This window comes from Hemibagrus wyckioides, linkage group LG12, assembly GCF_019097595.1.
Source record: "Hemibagrus wyckioides isolate EC202008001 linkage group LG12, SWU_Hwy_1.0, whole genome shotgun sequence".
NCBI classification, from domain to species: Eukaryota; Metazoa; Chordata; class Actinopteri; order Siluriformes; family Bagridae; genus Hemibagrus; species Hemibagrus wyckioides.
In genome coordinates this window covers 4,216,008-4,238,145 of record NC_080721.1, presented here as the reverse complement: position 1 = coordinate 4,238,145, position 22,138 = coordinate 4,216,008, and the positions used below count along the sequence as shown (strand labels likewise).

Genomic DNA, 22,138 nt, shown 5'->3' with positions numbered 1-22,138 from the left:
CAAAACACTCAGCACATTTAGAAGAACTCCATGATGAGCATTCCGATAAAATAATTGGTACCCTCTCTGTACACATGCTTCCAAAAGCTATCTAAATTCTTACATTCAAAATTTTTAGCACCTCCATCTGACCACTCGCCTCCAAAAACTCTGGGATGAGTTTTGCCAAGGCAAGCACCACTCACTTTTTCTTCAGGAAATGTACTAGTTATTATTATTATTATTATTATTATTATTATTATTATTATTATTATTTTTATTATTGTTATTATTATTATTTATTATTATTATTATTATTATTATTATTATTATTATTTCAAGTTTTTAATTATTGTTTCAAAGTGCTAATTGTGCATCAAATTCTACACGTTTCACATAGAAAAACTCAATGTTTGTAAGTGTTTTTCTGCTGTGGATGCTGAGCAGACGAAGCCCAAAGATACCAGTAAAGTAAAGGGTTATCAAAGAATTGTGAATAGGTGAACAGTAGGACAGAGCTGAGGCCAAGAATTTCCTAGAAGTACTTTCCCAGTCTCCAAGACATACCATCACACGTGTTTGTTGGAATTGTGTCACAAAATAGCTCTGAAAGCCAAAGGTACGTTAATCACAGGGTGTGAAGGAGAGCACAGAGGAAAAGCCCAGGCTTTTTTCCTGCCTCTCTTTAACTGCACAAGGCAATGGCTTCCCCCATTCTACACACACACACACACACACACACACACATACATGCAGTCACATAAATACACATATGTCAGGCCATCACAGTTTCCATCAGCATGCTGTTAAGGTTTCCTGACACTGGATATTTACAAGAAACGAGAGGAAATATGAGATGACAAGAAAACCAAGCATTATTTCTTTATAACAGAGAAAGCACAGGCAGGGAGCAAACAGAAGCTTGGACTATAATCAGATACAGAATTGTAAAGTATAAGCTATTATCTTGCGATTGCTGCAGGTTATTTGATAACAGAATCTCTTCGCAGCCATAAAACTAACGATCCACTTACAAAGATGAGTGTCCACAAATCAACATGCGCTTATACTAAACCAAATATTTTTCAGACCAATCCTCCAGACAGACAGCCAATCTGTTTGGAAAAAGCAATACACTAGCCTCTGTAGGACCATCAACAAAATTGAGGGCAGGTATAAAACAACAGCAAGAAGGTTTAAGAAAAAGAATGTATTATATATAAATAAATTAAATATCTGACCAATCAATCAAACATTTGATTGCAGTCTAATATATCTTGACTGACACTAAAAGTGTGATTCCAATACACACTAACCGTCCGTTTTAATAGAAACACCTGTACACCTGCAAATTTATGCAGTTATTTAATTAGCCAATCATGCGGCTGCAGCACAATGTATAAAAGCATGCAGATAGAGATCAAGAGTTTCAGTTAATGTTTATCTCAAACACCAGAATTAGGAAAAGTGTGATTTTAGTGACGTTACCTGTGGTGTGGCTGTTGGTGCCAGAAACTGCTGATCTCTTGGATGTTTCACAGACAACAATCTCTGGAGTTTAAACAAAAGAGAAAAGCATCTCAACATGCCCAACACATTAAACCTTGAGGTGGTTGGGCTACAACAGCAGAAGACCAAGCAAATCATATTCAATTTAACACTGCTGAGAAAAATGTAGTCTTAGAATCTTTTTGTGTTGAATCAGCAAAAAAAAAACTCTCCTAATCATAATTCAGGTTACTTTTGCATCATGCTGTTTGAAGTATCAAAAACAACCCTGTTGGTGTCAGTAGAATTGGCTGCTCCTGACAGTGCGATAAAGTGGGGAATGGTTTGCTGACACACATTAGAGCTCTGATACCTGATCATCACTGTATGTCTCCAGATGGTCCTAGTAACAGCTTTCATTGCTTCTGTGGCCTCCAGTCCCGGGAGTGCAACCCAATCAACCCTCTTTGGGATGTGCAGCCTTCTAATTTTCAGCAAACTGTGCAATACAATCAGTTCCACATGGTACAACATTCCTGCACAACACATCCTGTATAACCCTAGCCTAGGTGAATGCCCTCCATTTGTATCGGAGATCTTCATACACCTACAGCACATCTACAATAATTATATATATATATATATATATATATATAGAATTAGAAAATAACTCAAGAGACTGGAATCTAGCAAATTGTCAAATCTTCCATTAATTAACCTGACAGAGCTTGGGGGATATACAGACAGGAATGAAGGAAAATCCCCAAATCCAGGTGGACAAATTCATAGCATATGAGTACACCCATGAAGTATTTCAGTAATCACCAGCATAGAAAGTCAGGACACAATAGCCGTGGAGAATCTCACACTGCAAAAAGACACATGAGATCAAGACCAAGCTAACAGTTTGGAAGAAAAAGGAGTTGTGGAAGCTGCTGTTGGAGCAGATGATAAATGCCTCTACTATGACACCTGGATGCTGCATGTGTACTGTCTGTAAACTTTTGAAGTGCCAATGAAGCCTTGTTAATTGGTTTTATATGAAGTAAAATGGATTTTCTGGTGAAATAGATACATACCTGTAGGACTGGCTGTCAGTGGTAGAATTTCTAAACGTTTCCTCCTCTTCCTTTTGAAGAACAGCAGCAGACATAACAAGCATCAATCCACTACAATGGGGCCAGGGGTGGACTGATTGGGTGGCAGAGAGCGATAGAACAGCAATTAGTTGGTATACTAAAATATTCTAAAAGAAACATTGTAATTAACCACGATATCTATAAATGCCATAGATACCGTAGTCATACTCCTAACCATTCTTCTCCTTGTCTCGTATACACAAATGAATCGCATGTCCACTTTAATGAGTTTTTTTCTAATCTAACAATTTGGGACTACAGTCTGAATCCTCCAAAGCTAGACTCCTTTCTTGTCTTATCATCATATATCAGTGGTGATTTGTAAATTTTCCACTACATTTGGAATTCTATTGCTGCTAGCTTGAGTTGGGTCCCTCATCAATTTGCTAGACTTGATTTCAATCACTCAGTGCACTGCCCATGAGTTACTCACTGCACTGCCCATGAGTTATTTACAAACTCTTATTGTTGGACAGTACAGCACTCAACTCTCAGTCTCCCTACCATTGATCTATTTTGCTGATCTGAGTTGTTCACATTGCCCAGCACTGAGTGCCAAGCAGGCTTGTGTATATTTAATGAGTAGTTAATGAGCATTAATGAGTGTGAGCACTGATCTTTCTTCACCATTCTGTGCTTTTCACCTCTAGGCTTCCAAAGTTAGCTTTTGAGGGTCAGGGTCAAGTTTGTTATGACTGAAGAAATTTCCTCTTGGAAAGAGGCACAATCAAAAAAGTAATTGTGGTTGGCCTATAATTCAAAAGGTCTTCAAAACTGTGTAATATATATTTATTCCAACATTGTTGCACACAAACATGCTTACAGGGCTCACCCAGAGTAGGCTAGCTACTTCAGCTACAGAGCTGTTAACTGTGATGTCAGTATAAATGGGAGGTAAATGGGTCCTTTTTGTCAAGTTGATCTGGGCCAAAGAGGGTATAGTAAATTGTGATAAAAAAGGTGTGACAAGCGGTCCAGACAATGCTGCCTCTAATAAACTCCAGACACAGAAATCACTCTCTCAGCTTTGCCACGCTCAAACTCACACTCTTTTATTAGCTGCTCTTCAAAATCTTTTTTTCTAAAGATCTCATTCAGTGCCCTGGTACCTCCTCTCCTTTTAAGGTTTTAACTAATCATACAGGCAATAAAGCAGCTCAGAGATGCAACAGTAGTATAGGCTTAAGTTACAACCAGAGCAGCCCTTGGATCTCCCCCATGATCAGTCACAGCAGAGAAACTAACAGAGGAGTTACACAGCATGCCCAGGCTTGTCTCGGAGTGAGAGCTGAGAGACGTGAGAATAAGAGACGAGTGTGTGCATGCAACAGTGATAAAGGGCACTCACAAATGCTTAACCAAAGTAATCTGGGATAATACGAGCTAACCCTTTCATTTAGCAGCACTGGCAAGTGAAGTGAAGTATTTAATTATCTGTGAACAGTGTAAACTTCGCATGCCACATGTAATTTAGTCTTTTTCACTTCTTACCTGCCTTTGAGTTTTTTCTCAGAATTACACCTAATTCGCTCTGATATCACCTACATCATTCTACAGTCGATCTTTCACTAATAAAAATTCTGAGGTTTCAAACAGCGCTATCCGAGGGAATAGTGTTGCCACTTAAAAGCTCCACGGTCCTGGTTCTATTCTGATCTTGGGTTACTCTTGGTGTTGAGCTGTTCATGTATTCCATGTGTCCAGGTGGATTTCTGCTGATGCCTGTAGATGAAATGACTGTGCTAAAATATGGAAGGATGATTGCTACATCTACCCAGGACATTACATCTCTATACTAATAGAGAGCGCTTTTTCATTACATCATCATCCATCAAACACTTCCTGCCTCAGAATTGCACCATCAACCTCCATTCTGGCTCCTCACCTTTATGCAGCAGAGCATACCCCCTGTCAGAGAGGTGCAATGTATATCACCTCATTCAAGACAGAAGAATGAGGGAATCAGGGAATGAGATTAATAGAAAACTGTGTACATAAACATCTATGAATATTTAGTCATGACTTGTGGTCTAGTTAGTAGTTAGTTAGCTAGTGGTCTGCTCCTTCTGTGTTCTGAGCTTTTGTTCATGAAGTGCTTCCTGAAACTTCCTAGATCATTTGTCATTGTCAACATTCTGTTTTTTCTCCTCCTCAGAAAGGACATATTAACCACATTTGTCGGGTACTTCAAAATCCACTGGAGAACTCCTTTTGGGTCAAGCTCTAAAAATGTGAATTCCACTTACCAACCATCCATCAAGCTCCTAGGCTATATCCTGGAGGAAAACGTGGTAGAGATTGACATAACATTGGAGCCAGTAAAATCCTGGGCATGGTCAACAAAGGTACCACGGGGGTCTTGGAGTTTGGAAAGTTCTATTCTTTAAACTCCATGGTGGCCTCTCGGACATCCCTTCTAAAAGAAAAACCCAATTATGATATAATTGGAAAGAAGCAGACTTCCTGTCATTCCAGATACTCACAGCAATCCAATCCTGTGAACTCCAACTATTCCTGTGGTGTGGAGAACCGACTGGAGTATAAATGGATAAAGAGTGGTGGACAAACTTAAGAAGCAGCACATGTCCAACACCAAAGAATCATCTGCAGATAGAAGTTCCAAGCCAACAAAAATCACCAGCCTCACACACAGCTGCATACTTAGTTCATAGGGATGTTGCTTGACTCAAGGTAATGGAGCAAACAGATGTTCTATCTCTTGGACTGGGAGGGGTACCGTACTGAGAAAACATCTTGGGTTGCTACTAAGGGTATCTTAGGCAATTCATGGGTCATTACAGACAGAGAGTGGGTCGACTTCAGGAGCTGCCAGTTGGTAGGGTTGGGGGTTTTGTCCCATCCACCCTGAAAATTCCAGAGGTTCCCCTCTCTAGAATACTAAATCCAGGCCCCAAGAATACTAAATCCTGGCTCATCACCCATCAATAACACACTTCCTGCATATAGACCAGTCAGTTCAAATATTTAAGTAATGTGAGTCTTGCCAGCTTTAACACTCTATGTAAGGTCTAAGACCTTTGTGATTGTGCATTTTGGTACTTCCATAATTCCCGGTCTAATTTATTCCTGAATTTCTGTATAAACTTTCACCAATATTATGAATCTGATTTTGGATTCTGTTTTGGATTTTCTAAATAATCTTCCCACACATCTCCTGTGGTGCCCTGTGATGGATTGACATCCCATCCAGGGTGTACTACTGCCTCAGTGTTCCTGGTATAGGCTCCAGATCCACTTCAATCAGGAGGATAAAACATTTACTGAATATGAATAAATGAATGTATATAACACTAGTTGATGAAACAGTACTAATATGTGTGGAAAAAGTCGAGTCACACATTAGCACGTGGTGTTTTCATTGCACAAGCCATCACTATATTCTATACTACACATAAACAATATCACTATAAAATTTGAAAAGAAAATATCAAGACTGGTTCAGACCTATGAAGCGTTCATTACAGACAAATAAACGTTCTTGCACTTGTGTTCAGATGCATAAAATGTCAAATATTTATAATTGGAAAGAACACAAGACAGCCATTTTCTCTTCCTATAAACAATTGAAAGCGATTTGGCTGTAATTATTGCCATCTAGTGGCAAACTAACACTACTAGCATTACCTGCTGTACCATTTTCTTCCATTTTTGACAATTACAATGTCTAATTAGTTAGCAAACAATTTTTTATGTAAGTATTTTGAGCACATGCACATACACAAGCATGTTTTCTCCATTTACAAATTCATTGCTGTTCATTATTGTTTATAGAGCACAATTATATTCATAACCACTGTTTATTAGCCCATGTGTAACTTGCATTAACATAACCTCATTAAAACTAGATGTAATAGTGTCTCATTAAAAATTTATGCTGCAGTTCTTGTGCAAAATATTTTTCTATTTAAAACAATATAGTCAAAAAGAAATGGGCAGGTTTTAAAACATGGGCCACAAACTTTGCTGCCAGGCATCACATCCGTTCCATCATCATCAATTCCCTGACTGTAGCTTTAAGTTTATTGAAATTATTTGAGATATCTAGTACACCATACACAACATAAATGGCACATTAATGAGGTCTGATATACTAAGGTTACACTGCTACACACAAGACCTTCACACCAAACGTGTTTGTCCAGTGAATTTTCGATTTATTTGTGCAAATATTGCAAAGTTAAAGAATAGCAGGCAAACATGAACGTTCTGTACTCATATTTTCCTTACTAAAATTGCATAATAATGAACCATACCTGGATAATAGCATTTCACCCACAACTTATTTTCTTATCCATACAGTTCCAAGTGCTAGAAATATATTTTTGTCACCTGAAAACACCAAGAAGCCATGATGGCTGGCTTAAACAAGACCAACAGCTGTAAAATGAGATAAAGAAGATAATGGGAAATCACATGACCTGTTTCACACTACAATACAGCTTATTTCACCTGGATGTACCACTGTATCAGTCCTGTCCCTAAAAAAACCCCTCTAAGTAACATTCAGATCCATTGTGTGATTACATAGTGATTAGTGAATAAAGGACACTACAGCTATTTGTTATGACACTTTTTTTAAAGCCATGATAGGCAACAAAGTGCAAGCAATCTTTTTTCCAGCATGCACAGTCATTTGCATAAAGAAGGCTGGTCTTAACGCACAAAAATGTGGCCTTGAAGGCCAGATAAATGGATCCCAGAGTTCATTCAACATACACAATAAATAAACTCATCTTAAATTATTGCTGTTTAAACCAACTTCCCAATTGCATAGTGCAAAGTTGCTGTTTTTGTGGCACAAAACTAATGACCTCAAACAGCAGATCTGATAGAATATGTCGTGTGTGGTCCACTGCTTGTGAACAGTTGTCATAGTGCTGATGTTTCTCAACATTGCAGCATCCATGGTATTTGTTTAGCAGTTGTGATTTAGCATCCAGTTTGTTTAGCAGTCGTGATTTGTGAGCGCATCTGAGGTAAAAGTTGTGTTCAGTCTGTAGATTGTTTGCGTGAGATACTGAATAGATGTGTGCTAGCTAGCTAAATCATTAGCCTCAAACATTACACCCAGTTTATGCTGTGTCCATATTCCCAGTAGCTTTGCATGAGCGTTCTCTTGATTTGAACATCTTGAACCACTTGCTTGTGTGACCTTCAGATGTTATTCCCTATTTCCCTATCAATAAAGACCACAGGAAAAATCAGATAAGATAGTGATAAATGAGCCTGAATATTTCAAGTAGATGATGATATCTACATATTCAGACGTTTCATTATTCTCTTATCACAGAGCAGCCCTTTACTTAAATTTGGCAATCTACATGAAAACATCTGACCTGCAGGTTTTCTAACAGCCTTCAGAAGGGCTGTGTGTGTTTTTAATTGTCACTAATGTTCAAACACTCCACTGAGCCGACAGATCAAGTGAGTTTCATGGCTCTGTAAGGAATTGTCAGTTTCCTTTCTAGTAGTCTTTAAGCAGGTGATCCATGCTGTGAAGTGTACTTTGAATCTTGGGTCTTTCATTTGTCTCAAGCTACACATGTGCTTGGGTCCTGCTGCTGGAACTGGAAATGTAGATTTGGTTGAGAGATTGTGAGCTGGTCCGCTTTCCCTTGTGATGATGTCTGTGGGACGGCGTCTTCCGGACCTTTGAGGCCATGGGCTGCACAGGAGCAGGAGAAGAGGCAGGAGTGATGGTAGGTAGAGTGGCCAAGGTCTGGGACTTGCTTTGAGGACAGGGGCTGGACTGGTGAGAGCATATCGCTGTATCCAGCATGCCTTTAGCATCCTGACAGAAGGATAAAGAAGAAATGCAAAGGAAGTAGGAAATCAGAAAAGAAGCGACAATTAATGAAACTGATTAAAGGTTAGAGGTGAATTTGTGGAGAAAGAAAAAGAACAATTAGAAAGAGAAAAAAAGAAGCCCTTAAACAAAAGAGACATTAAAGTATAAGCAATTAAGGGAACCTGTAGCAAAAAGTTGCACAAACATAGCAGGCATCAAGACTTACAAAATTGGAGAGAACTCATGCAGGTGATGACTGATACGGAGGAAAAGGTTTCAGGCAAGTTCGTTCTATATACTATGACACATGAAGCAGCTCTGTGAACTTGCCATTTCATCATGACATCAGCACTTTTTGCCTCCCTGGCACTGGCATTAAGTCACTGAGTCTCTGAGTCACTGAATGAGTAGAGAATGAGACAGAAGCCTGCAATGTTAAAATAAAATACATCAAAAAAGGACTGTCCATTAAAATTATGTTACTTTCAAATAAAGAGTATTAATGAATTTGATGCTCTTTTTATAGCAAAAATAAAGAAGAAGCAGCTTGAAATTGATATATCGAGTTTGGTTCAATATATAAATTATATTATATATACACACATATACATTATATATATATATATATATATATATATACACACACATATACATACATATATATATATATATATATATATATATATATATATATATATATATATATATATATATATACACACACACATATATGTATATGTGTGATATATATATACACTATATTGCCAAAAGTATTCACTCACCCATCCAAATAATCAGAATCAGGTGTTCCAATCACTTCCATGGCCACAGGTGTATAAAATCAAGCATCTAGGTATGCAGACTGTTTTTACAAACATTTGTGAAACAATGGGTCGCTCTCAGGAGCTCAGTGAATTCCAGCGTGGAACTGTGATAGGATGCCACCTGTGCAACAAATCCAGTCGTGAAATTTCCTCGCTCCTAAATATTCCACAGTCAACTGTCAGCTTATTATAAGAACGTGGAAGTGTTTGGGAACGACAGCAACTCAGCCACGAAGTGGTAGGCCACGTAAACTGACGGAGCGGGATCAGCGGATGCTGAGGCGCATAGTGCGAAGAGGTCGCCAACTTTCTGCAGAGTCACACAGATCGCTACAGACCTCCAAACTTCATGTGGCCTTCAGATTAGCTCAAGAACAGTGCGCAGAGAGCTTCATGGAATGGGTTTCCATGGCCGAGCAGCTGCATCCAAGCCATACATCACCAAGTGCAATGCAAAGCGTCGGATGCAGTGGTGTAAAGCACGCCGCCACTGGACTCTAGAGCAGTGGAGACGCGTTCTCTGGAGTGACGAATCGCGCTTCTCCATCTGGCAATCTGATGGACGAGTCTGGGTTTGGCGGTTGCCAGGAGAACGGTACTTGTCTGACTGCATTGTGCCAAGTGTAAAGTTTGGTGGAGGGGGGATTATGGTGTGGGGTTGTTTTTCAGGAGCTGGGCTTGGCCCCTTAGTTCCAGTGAAAGGAACTCTGAATGCTTCAGCATACCAAGACATTTTGGACAATTCCATGCTCCCAACTTTGTGGGAACAGTTTGGAGCTGGCCCCTTCCTCTTCCAACATGACTGTGCACCAGTGCACAAAGCAAGGTCCATAAAGACATTGATGACAGAGTCTGGTGTGGATGAACTTGACTGGCCTGCACAGAGTCCTGACCTCAACCCGATAGAACACCTTTGGGATGAATTAGAGCGGAGACTGAGAGCCAGGCCTTCTCGTCCAACATCAGTGTGTGACCTCACAAATGCACTGCTGGAAGAATGGTCAAAAATTCCCATAAACACACTCCTAAACCTTGTGGACAGCCTTCCCAGAAGAGTTGAAGCTGTTATAGCTGCAAAGGGTGGACTGACGTCATATTGAACCCTATGGATTAGGAATGGGATGTCACTTAAGTTCATATGCGAGTCAAGGCAGGTGAGCGAATACTTTTGGCAATATAGTGTATATATATATATGAATGAGAAGGTTTCTTCCTCGTATCCTCTCAGAGTTTTTCTTTACTACCATCACCTCCGGCCTGCTCACCTTGCGTGTGTAGGTATATATATATATATATATATATATATACACACACACACACATTTTTGCTCAAGATTTCACTGAGCAGCCAAACAAATGGTAAACAAATTGGAGAACAAGAGTAGGTAGTGCTGAGGGAGATCTGATGGCATGACCTGTTAAGATTGGTCAACGTGATGATCAGCCATGTGGTTTAGAAACTGCTGCTCACTGTGTTCAGCCAGGCAGCATGCAGAGCCCAGCCATGCCGGCTTAACTAGTGAACCGAAGCTGTTGCCTGCGTCTTACTGACCTCCCCATCCCACTGCTGATCCCAATTCATCCTAATTCATCAACTGGCACAGGTCAGTGCAAAGTCCAGACAATCATCCTCCTAAACATATGGCCATAGTCATGACTATATTACTAAAAGTAAAGGAGACTAAATTTTTTAATAAACCTCTATACCGAAACTAAAATAAAACAAACAAAATCTGCATGCACACTTTCAAATATATGTTTTTCAGTGACAGTTTATTTAACATTTGTAAAATATAGATTTTAAAAAGACACATACAAACAGCATGAACCATTAGATAAATAGATATGGACGTACAAAATATTTTACAAACACGCTGGATATCCGTTGTTTTGCAGCAAATCACATAGCATCATTCTCCAAAAAACAGTACTAAATCTAGATTCTCTAGATGCAAATAACCTGATATAAGCAGATTTTCCCTTTCTAGCACAATCATAGTACATAAGGCGTCTTAGGTGGGTTCCAAAGACATCAAGAGCAAGACATCGTCTCTCCACTTAAACACACTTGATCAAACAAAGCCAATTCTGATTCTTATTAGCATTAGCATTAAAATGGCTACTCTGCCCTGTGTGGTGAAGCAGAAGAAGAAGAAGAAGAAGACGAAGAAGAAGAAGATGAAGAAGAAGACGAAGAAGACAAGTGCAAACAAAGAAATGAAGCTATATATAGTCAAGTACAGCCTGACTTGTTGCCAAGGCAGTATTTCAATAGTGCACTAATTCTGTTTTGTTTTGTTTTTTTAAGAAAAAAAACAGACCAGTTTGGGAAAGAAAAATAAAAACAAACGTTACAGGACTACTGACTTAATGCTTGTAAATTGTAAACAGTGTGACTTGTGAGGTGAAGTGCTGAATAATACTGCACTTTATATATGTTTATATTGACAGTGACTGACAAACCCAAAAAAGAAGCAGCATCTAGTGATACAACCTACCACAAAATCCACAGATTGTCCAACAAAAAAACCCTGAGCTAAGACGTAAACAAATGTTCTGATATAAAAACAGTATGAATTACAGTGTCTACTAGCTCTTTTTATCCAGCTTTGTGCAACACTATCGGTAACAGCTGTTCCGCACCTACAGTACTCCCTTTACAGTAATCAACGCAACCCAACCTATAATAAGCAGTCAGATCACAAGATATAAAATAACTTTGCAAACAGTGACAGGTTTCATTTCCTCTTTCCCTTAAAAAAAAATGCATTTAAGAGTTCTCAAGTACTTGCAGCAACACTGAGTCACGTGGAGTCGAGCAAGCAGCTCAAAGGCTGAAGTTCCTCAAATTAAACAGGAGGAGAGTACAACCAGTATGAACCTTGTGTGCTGCCTCTAAGCAGTCGCAGAGAGATTGATATTAATATTTAATAGGAGCAGCGTTTCACATGCCGAAAAGGCAACATACGAAACAAAAAGTCGACTCCTATGGTTGGTCCAGGGAAGGTGGAGATGCTCGGTTTGGGGCAGGCATGTGATCAGTCAGGCTGTAGAGTGGCTCTGAATGTGAAGGGGAGATAACTGAGAGGTTAGGGTAGAAGGTATGGGGAGAGGAGCATGACCTGATACAGACACACGTCCTACCATGTTGATGTCGTTCTTTGCTGTAGGAAACCCGAGCTCTGTGGGACCTGCTTGGACAACGTCCTCCTGCGGCACTAAGCCTCTTCTATCTATCAAACTGGGACAAGAAAAGAAAGAGTGGGATGTGTTTCAATTGTTACACAAAGGTGTGGCTTGTAAAATCATTAAGAAGAGAGTGACACCATATTCTACACAAATACCTTACTTTCTGATACCTTAGATTCTGACACCCTGCTGTTTTCAAATGGTATGTCAGACGGTTCTAACAATAACAAAACGTTGATGATATTAAGTGTGGTAACAAAATACTACAAAATACTGATAACGATATACAATGCAATGTTTAACACTTGATAACTTCATGAGGCGAGAAGGTGCAGTCAATCAGTACGAGACCCTTCAACAAGATTCAGATCAGGCAGAAAACAGGACTTTTGCAGATTTTAAAGTTTCAATTAAAATGTGGTTATGGATATATAATTTTTAAAATCTTCTAATAATAAATTCTTATTTAATAAAAGATGACTCTTTAATTCAACACGGGGTGGGAGAAGTCAGTGCTGACACTACTCTTCTCTGTCCTGGACTGTACAACAAACCACACACTACACACAACAACTCCGGTTTATACAGAACTCTCAATAAACTGAGATTTGCACAGGACTCATAAACACGCAGTTTTTGCACATTAACAGTTTTTGCACATCAACTAGGTCTGTAACTTTAAACACTTGTTTTGCACATTACTTATCTTGTTTTTCACCTAATTCTCCATATTTATTCCTTAAATCTCTGTATTTAGTATTTTTCTGCTATATTTTGTTAAATTGTGTAATATTTTGTTATTTGATATATTTTTTAAAATATTTTTGTACCCTAATTTGGGTTTTTTAGTATTTTTGTTATATTCCTTCCTATTTTATCTATTACCTGTGTTTGTGGATACTGCTGTGAATTTCCCTTTGGGATGAATGAAGTAAGTATCTAAGTACCTAAGTATCTATGCATGTATGTATGTATCTATCTATGACAAAGGCTTTAAATAGTTTCAGTTCATTATTTAGGTTATGGAGGCTACAAATCTAAAGTCATGGTCACGACACTTTATGTAGCTGAATTTCATGCCATGTTGCTCATAGTGGCTGATTTGCATCGGTGGAATTTATAACTTTTTGCAACATCTGCTTGGCTGTCTGTCTTCATCAATAAGGTAAGCAAACTTTTCCTAACTCTCACTGTTTCAAATAGCTGAGAGCATGATATACACTATATAGACAGGTTTGTGGACACCTGACTCTAACACCCATATGTGCTTGAATATCCCATTACAGATTTATTCTTATTCTATGTGATCAGACACTGATATTGTGATGTGAGGAGGTCTTGGGTGCAGTCGGTGTTCCAGTTTATCCCAAAGGTTTTCAATAGTGCTCTGTGCAGGAGACTTCTTGTCTTCCACTGTTATTTGCAACAGTATACATAGACATCCTATACAACTTTGTGCTTCCAACTTCATGGAAACAGTTTGTAGAAGGCCAACATACGAGTGTGATGGTCTGGTGTCCACAAACCTTTGCACATATTGTGTAACTTTCCAACCCTTTCGGTCAAATTTGCAAGAGCAGTTTGATTTGCTTTGAGGCAACACATAGAACGCATAGGCTTAGTGTAACTTAGTGTTCATCAAAAGTATTAAAACTTGTAATAATATATACATACTTGTATAAAGCATTGAAACATAATTCACTCATATTGCAGTGTTGACAATGTATTATATGTTTACTTTTACCTTGTGCAATTCTAACTTCATATCGTCATAATTGCCCAATTCAGTTAATCGAGCTCACTCACCTGGGAGGCATTGGCCCACACAGCACTGAGCAGCAGTTTTTAAAAATGTTGTTATAACTATAAGGATTCCCAGTTTCCTCATTCTCACTCTTCCCTGACCAGGAACCTTTAATCTGGAAGCGTGAGGAAAAAGAATTGAATCACCACCATTATAGGACGTAATGTCTATTAATACTACACTCAATTACAGAACATAACATTTCCAGTACATAGTTTTTGATTTTTATCGTAATGTACAACACTCACGTCCTCGTTTGTGGTGAGATTAGCAGCAACCAGGTAAGTGTGGAAACCTGAGAGGCCTAAAATAGACCAAACTGAAAAGAAACAAACCACCAGCTCTAAAGCAGTGGAGAAGAGTAAAGGAGAACTCAAAGACTGAAGTCACAAATAGATTACATCAAGTTTATACACATGCCCTTTTACATGCTTAATTAGTAGTAGGGTAAAAATAGAAGCACAGTAATTGCACCAAAGGGCAGTCATAATGAGAGAATCATCAATTATTTAAGACATATGGCTCCAGACAGGAGACTGTAGCAGAATGTAGTTGAAAGCCAAAAGGATATCTGGCAGGACTCGCCTGGAGTGCAAACACCAAGCCGTTTCCTCCCTGTGACCCTGTAAAAACAGTTACATTTAATCATTATATAAGATTTTAATTAGGTTCTTACTTAATTAACAATGACAGACAGCAATATCTAGTTGTAAGCTGTTTCGCTGGCTCAGCTTAAGACTAACCAGAAGTTACACATTAAGAAGAAGCCTGCTTTTGGTCTAGATAAATTTTCTCCGATGTGAGGAAAAACTTAATGGAATTAAAGGGTAGAGATGGTTTTCCATGCAATTGAGATCAACTATTATCTAATACATCTATGCATCCCTTCATAAGTTCTTTCAATCAACCCAGTTTCAGAGGTATATCTCAACTGTTCAAACATCTAGTGGAAGTTCATTCCACCACACTTGTCCCCTGAGAGATGATGGAACTAGTCAAGCGGTGCTGGAGGAACTGAGGAACCATGGTGCAGTGCAAGGTTTGACTTTTTGAGGTAAATGTGTATTAAATCTGATGCCCGAAGCTACAGAAGCCAGTGGAGGGCGTGTAGCAATGATATGGTGTCATGCCAATGTTGAGCCAGAAAGGTGGCTGAAAGTCTGAAGGTCATGCTTGCACAATAATACACTAATGGACAAAATCTAACGAACACAGCAGAGTAGCGCTTAGAAGGAGGCAACTAAATGTTCGCCTATGAGATTCAGTCTGAGGTGTAGATGTGATCGTACGTACTTAGAGCCAGGTGTGTGGTCACACAGCCGAAGATGAAGGCGGTGTGAAAGGACAGTGAGACGATGAACATGTAGAAGAAGCGATAGTTGCGCTTTCCCACGCAATTTCCTACCCAGGGGCAATGGTGGTCAAACCGCTCTGAAGAAGATGATGAAGAAAAACAAGGCTTTATTTGTCACAAACATTACAGCACAGTCAAATTCTTTTCTTCACATATCATAGCTTGTTAGAAAGTTGGGGTCAGAGCACAAGGTCAGCTATAATATAGAGCTCCTGGTAAAGGTTAAGGGCCTTGCTCAAGGGCCAAAGAGTGGCAGAATAATGGTGCTGGGGCATGACCACTAAGCCACAACTGCCCATGTGAAAGAGAGACACATGGGTATGTCCATATTATATTTTATTATCATATTCTGAAGTTAAGATAGCACTCCTGTGACCTACTGCTAAAAATCAGACAGTTAGAACTAATTAGTCAATCTGAGTTACTATCACCAGATAAAATAAATAACATAAAAAGGTGTAAATTAAAATGACATTTGGATCATATCTCTTAATATAGATAATACTGATTTGGACTTGTTCACAAAGCAGTCGGGACATAATCTCGAAGCTAAGCCCCTAAAGATCTATCATGGCTTATATACTGTCTATAAACTGACTGACATGCTGCCAAACAACAAACAAACAGATTTTTTCAGTGACACATTTTTTAATGTGTGTATTAAGTCACTGCTAAGTGTATTATGCCTTAATGCTAAGGCTTAATGAGCTTTAATTTTCTTTATCATGTTCTTCCATAATTTGACGATTGCACCTTTAAAGTGTGATGCCACATATCCTTCAAAGAAGTTACAGATTTACTTTGATCACTTAATCAGTTTAAAAGATAAATAAATAAATAAAAAACAACAATCAAAATGAACATGACACACTGTGATAGTTTAGCCAACCTCATCAGTCTAACCTCTTTGTCATCTACTGTTTTTCTAGTGAGTTTTCTTTTAGCAGTCACATGCATATTTACAGACTGACTGCAGTCACAGGAAAGTGTTTATAACTTACTTGCTAGCTAGAATTACTTAGCTATGCTAAATACTACAATTGATGAACAAGTGAGAATACAAGCAAAGACATAAGCCAAATCAAAAATCACATACGCTACAGTATGCACTATGTACTCTAGCGTCTACTGTATGAATTTTAGAAAGGCAGCATTGTCTCAAACAATTTTTCACTAGTTTCCCACTCGAAGACAAATGAGGCCAAATAGACGTAATGTGATGCTGCTGCCTTTAGCAGAATACGCTGAATTTTTAAAAAATGTTTAAATATAAATTATACAACGTGGGCTAATTTAAGACATTTGAAATTTTCTCGCATCCAGTTTTAGTACCTGGTTGCCCCACCACTGGTAGAAGTAACAACATGTGGTGCAGCTTACAGTTATTTCCTAAGACGGGTGTTGCATTTAGGACTGAAAAGTACTCTTGGAAATAGCAAAGCTCACAAAGGCATAAGCTTGAATACGAAGCTTTTCTAGAGGACACCAGTGCCAAAGAGCAAAGGAAATGTCATCCCTGTTGCTACTCACCCACACAGTTGTCACATAAGCTGCAATGGGAGGTGCGTGGCGGCCGGAAGATCTTGCAGGTGAAGCAGTACTTTAGCTTAACGACCCGCTGGTTGATAACGATCTCCTTGGTGCGAGGAGGGGGCCGATAGGACGAGGTACAGCCGTTGGGGTTATCTACAGAAACAAAACATGTTTGTAGCAAAGGAGCACAAGGTTATAGAACAGCTGTTTTTAATGGAAAAAATATCAAATTTAAAAAATTATATAAATTTGTTAATTATATGAGAGGCAAATGGACTTTCATATTAAAACATATAATGGTCTTGAAACATGCAAAATTCTTAGACCACAAAAACAATGCGTAAATAAGATATCGATCAGTTAACACACCATTTCTTTAGCAAATGACTTGTTTACAAACAACTACAAAATTCCGAGAGCCATTATTAACAGCAAAACCTGCACCACAAAATAGAACCTATGAAACTAGGCATAACAATGCAGTCATGTCTATTTTCTCTGACTGGATCAGCCTGAAATAAAATAAACTATGTGAACTACTTTCATGTTGAAACTATAGGTGTGTCCCAAATTGCAGACGTACTGTTCTATGCCATTTCCTAGAATAAATAGTGTGAGTAGTGCATTCATGCTGATTTGAACAAGCAGTGCGCTTCAAGTACCCAGTTAATGCACCTTTTTACATTTATGGCGTTTAGCAGACGTCCTTATCCAGAGCAACGTCCAAAAAGGCTATGAATTCTCCATAGATTAATTCATAGATACCAGTTTGCTAGATCACATACCAGGAATACCGTAAATCTAAAACACTGCTGGAAAGTAATACAGCAAACTAACTGACTGACTGTCTGTCTGTCTGTCTGTCATTAAACAATGGCATAAGTGTTTCCCAGTCAAAGGCAAATCACTGTGGAAAGCCTTCCCAGAAGAGTTGAAGCTGTTATCGCTGCAAAGGGCGGGCCAACTCCATATTACATTCATGTGCATGTAAAGATCGACGTCTAAGTTTTGGTCTGGCTCACAGTCTCCCCTCTAATTCATCCCAAAGGTGTTCTATCGGGTTGAGGTCAGGACTCACTCATGGCTTTATGGACCTTGCTTTGTGCACTGGTGTGCAGTCATGTTGGAACAGGAAGGGACAAAGGTGGGAGCATGAAATTGTCCAAAATGTCTTGGAATGCTGAAGCATTATTAGTTTCTTTCACTGGAACTAAGGTGCCGAGCCCAACCCCTGAAAAACAACAACTGAATTTAATGATTTGGAGGGGTGTCCCAAAACTTTTAGCAATATATATAAACTATATTACTGTTCCAACAAGATATTGCACATCCAGCAACATTTATTCTGATTCTATTATATTATTTGCGCTCTGCGATTTAACACTGGAGCATGCTGCTGTGAGATATCATTCAAAAATATGGCAAAAGAGCGAACGTCTTCTCAGTAAAACAGGAGACGAGTCATATATGAATGTGGAATCATTTGTGCAGGTGGTTTTGGACACTACATTATATTATATTAACCTTAAAACTCTCCATGATTAAAATGCAGTAGATTTTTGCACTCTCTTGCTTCGTCACACCAACAGTGACAATCAGACAGCTGCCTGTAACAGGATTACAGAAAGTACTGTGTTTTCTTTTACTGATTACTGTGTATTACTGTAGAATTATCTAAACATCTGTCATGCAGCTGATGTTTTTTTGCGATTGGTGCAGTTCCAACAGCACAGCTACTAATATTATTCTGCCCTTCTCTACTCTCCCTAAACCTGAAATGGCCTTTTGTTAGCACATGGTTCTTGGCAATTATATATATTTTTTGAAAATTTTTAATAAAGAGCAGGTAAAAAATAAATATTGCCCAGTGTAATACTGCCCTAATGTAACCTATGAAGAGGATGTGGAGCATCACTAAGTAACTGAGGGAATGAACAATTGAATGAGCAAGTGAAGGAGTGAGCAAGTGAATATGTGAGTAAATGTTCACATGTGAGTAAACTGTAGTTAGCCCGGAAGGTGATTACATTTTTTTTATACAGTGCAATAAAAGTGACTCTCAGAAACTAAAAACAAATTATCAGAAGAGTTTTACCTGAGTGCAAGGTCTAAATCTCTCAAATGAGCTGTGGAAAATCTTTTAGAGACGCACCGTCATATGTCACAACTCTTACACACATTTATAAACAGATCTGTAGTCGCATTCTCGATGTTTAAAATAAACATTGTAAATAAACTTCAAACCCTTTTGTTCAAACGAAAGCTACAGTAATCTGTTGTCTTGTCTGTCCTTTTTGTGCTTTGTAATTTCATTGGACAACATGTGTTTAACTTTTTGTTTTGATTCCTTAGTCCATTTTGGGGGTGAGAGGTTAGACAATCGAGTAAAAAAATCTATCCTATTTGCATTAATTAGATCCACAACCGTATTTCACACAAACACACACACCTTCTCAGTCACTGCTGTTTGAGAGGTGTCAGTGACAAGAGCTTTTTAAATAAAATAAAATAAAATAAAATAAATAATTTTTAAAATGTCCCCACGTATGTGAAACCAGGAAGAGTTTCACTCTGTGTAATCACCTGATGTTATATATATATATATATATATATATACACACACACACATACATACATATACACACATACACACACATTTTAATTTTATTAATTTATTTTCCCTGTACAAATTGTTTGTCTTGGGGTCTGATAGTGACTAAGTGCACCTACCAATCTGTTTCTCGATGTCGGCTGCCTCCTCAGGTGTCGCTCTAGGAAGAATACCCGGGTCTGAGAAGCTGGTCTGAAGAAGAGAGATGACCACAAACACGAAAAGGACTCCTGCAATCACTGGGATGCATCCGGTCAGGTGTTCGACAAGAAAGGGACAACTACAAACACAACAGATGTGAAATAAGGGCATTAGTCTTACTGCTTTCTGCATAAAACCTCTAGGATACATCTACTGTAAGCACCTTAAGATCTAGAAGTTTTCTAAAATTGTTATATTTAGACTCTACAATGAACATACAAAAGTGAGTAACAAATAATTAAATTATTATTATTTTTATTTATTTTAAAAGTCGAGTATTGTTGTGCAGCTGTGGGTCATGGTGTGGTAGTTTTAAGTTTGCCATGTCCACATAATGTCAGAATCAGTTGCACATTAAAATGCTTGTTGTGAGTCTCAGGTATAAAGAGAAGGAGAAAGCGGAAGAGGAAAAATGGAATGGGAGTCTTAAAAAAAGAAAATACAATATACAAAACATTTTAGGGAACTTGCACGTAAGCCTAAGTATGCAAAGTAGATCCATATCCTAACTGTAGACACTGGGATATGTGCAGTCAGTATCAAAAGGTATAGTATCAAAAACACTTACTCAAAAACGAAAAATAAGCCGCTGGTGACGAGGATGAGCCCCATGGTGAGAGGAAGAACACCGCTTTGACGTGCCACCATGATCCGACCATCACAGTAAAATCGATTCTTTCCCGGAAACACTTCCCATTTCCTCTTAAGGCGTCTGGGCAAGGACTTCTTTTCTTGGCAAGGACGCGAAGGAGCTGTAGTGTTTCCAGGTGTTGGTGTAGCCAGTGCATGAGGATCTATTTGTTGATATTCACAGCTTTTCATGTCGTCCTGGTAGTGTGAGAGAACTGTCATCCGATTTTTTTTCCCCTCCCCAAATGAATACTTACACTTCCTGAATCTTCAATCACTACTCACACGGTGTGTCCGAATAATAATCACTGGCGTGAGGTGACCGGAAATACTTTTCTCCAAACTGACGTCTACGCGTCGTACGTCAGAGAAGATTGCAGCATTTCAGCTAGCTCGGCTTTCAGCATGTCTTCATGTCCTCTACCCACGGATTAACCATTGCTTCTCTGTAACACACCAGCCGGGTAAACCAAACGAGTCCGATATACCAGGCAGTGACGTCATTCATCGACTTCCTGTATGGGCGCGTAAACATACTGCACTCTCTGGTGACGGAATCGTTTGCTACAATGTTTCCTTCACCCTTATTAAGACTGCCGGCTTTTGTTAACGTAAAATGCCTTGCGTCTTAACACACACGCGCGCACACACACACAAACAACAATAAAAATAAAATAATAAGAATTGAGATAATAGCTGAAGCATGTTATAATGAGAAACATTTTTTGAGAAAATTTGCAGATAGGAGCATTGCTGCCACTTCGTTTCAGGGGAAAATTAATACATGTTATTACAATCGCTTGAAGTCGTCAGGTGACGTCATAACGTCCTTTGTATATTCATGCAATTGTCGAGATGAGTTGTATATCAAAACTTGCATATCCAGGAAAAGATCTGGAAGTGTTTCTGAAAAAAAAAAGAGAGAAAGAAATAGAAACGGAATTGAGTTTTATCAGAATATAAACAAATAAAGTAATTCATTATTAACTGATTCTTGTAGAAACATGTGCAGCGCATACTTATTTGTTACGTATATTTAGAAAGCACTATAATTTCTATCAAGAACACGGATAAAAAGAAGGAATACTGTTGTATTGAAAGTCTTTAGAGTTCTCATGTGGGACCATCGAAACAGCGGAAGGTGAGTTACAAGTGCAGAAAACTCATAAGTTCCATAATGACTAAAAAGGTCAGAGACACATTTGACTCAGGCACCAGGTGCTTGTTCTACATCTTTAATGTATTTTCTATGGTTCTTTGTGAAATATTGTTATGTCACTTTATGAGCATTCAGTATCAGAAGGCGATATCCCTACATGTCCATTGCTACTGATGTGCTGCTTTGTACCAGATGTTAGTACACAAAATTTTACTTCATCTAATATAACATGTTGTGACACATCTGTGCTGACATAGACACCTGCTGGCCTTCTCAACAACTTCCTCTTTTGTGTAACACCAGTTCCAATGAATTGTGTTATGTTTTGTATGGTACAAGCAGCCACAGAATCACACAATTCTTTGATTCACACAATTCCTATCAAAAAATTTCAATAATCTGAATGCATCAAAGCAATT

General features: G+C 38.6%; 1 protein-coding gene across 4 annotated transcripts; it reads right to left on the bottom strand.

The window, feature by feature from the left end:
- Nucleotides 1-6,770: 6,770 nt before the first annotated feature.
- Nucleotides 6,771-21,144, bottom strand: zdhhc18b (zinc finger DHHC-type palmitoyltransferase 18b). Of its 4 annotated transcripts, XR_009206249.1 has the most exons (10): nucleotides 20,499-21,078; nucleotides 19,849-20,009; nucleotides 17,116-17,271; nucleotides 15,525-15,662; nucleotides 14,803-14,854; nucleotides 14,480-14,582; nucleotides 14,234-14,346; nucleotides 12,383-12,479; nucleotides 8,642-8,814; nucleotides 8,284-8,418 (listed from the first exon to the last, which is right to left on the bottom strand). XR_009206249.1 is itself a non-coding variant. In XM_058405167.1 (9 exons), the coding sequence occupies exons 1-9, from the start codon at nucleotides 20,780-20,782 to the stop codon at nucleotides 8,164-8,166; spliced, it is 1,359 nt and encodes a 452-aa protein (XP_058261150.1). In that variant the 5' UTR covers nucleotides 20,783-21,144; the 3' UTR covers nucleotides 6,771-8,163. The 4 variants fall into 4 exon arrangements, 3 of the variants coding, with proteins under 3 accessions (XP_058261150.1, XP_058261152.1, XP_058261151.1); XM_058405167.1 differs by lacking the exon at nucleotides 8,642-8,814 and having other exon boundaries at nucleotides 6,771-8,418; nucleotides 20,499-21,144; XM_058405169.1 differs by lacking the exon at nucleotides 8,284-8,418 and having other exon boundaries at nucleotides 8,461-8,814.
- Nucleotides 21,145-22,138: the final 994 nt, after the last annotated feature.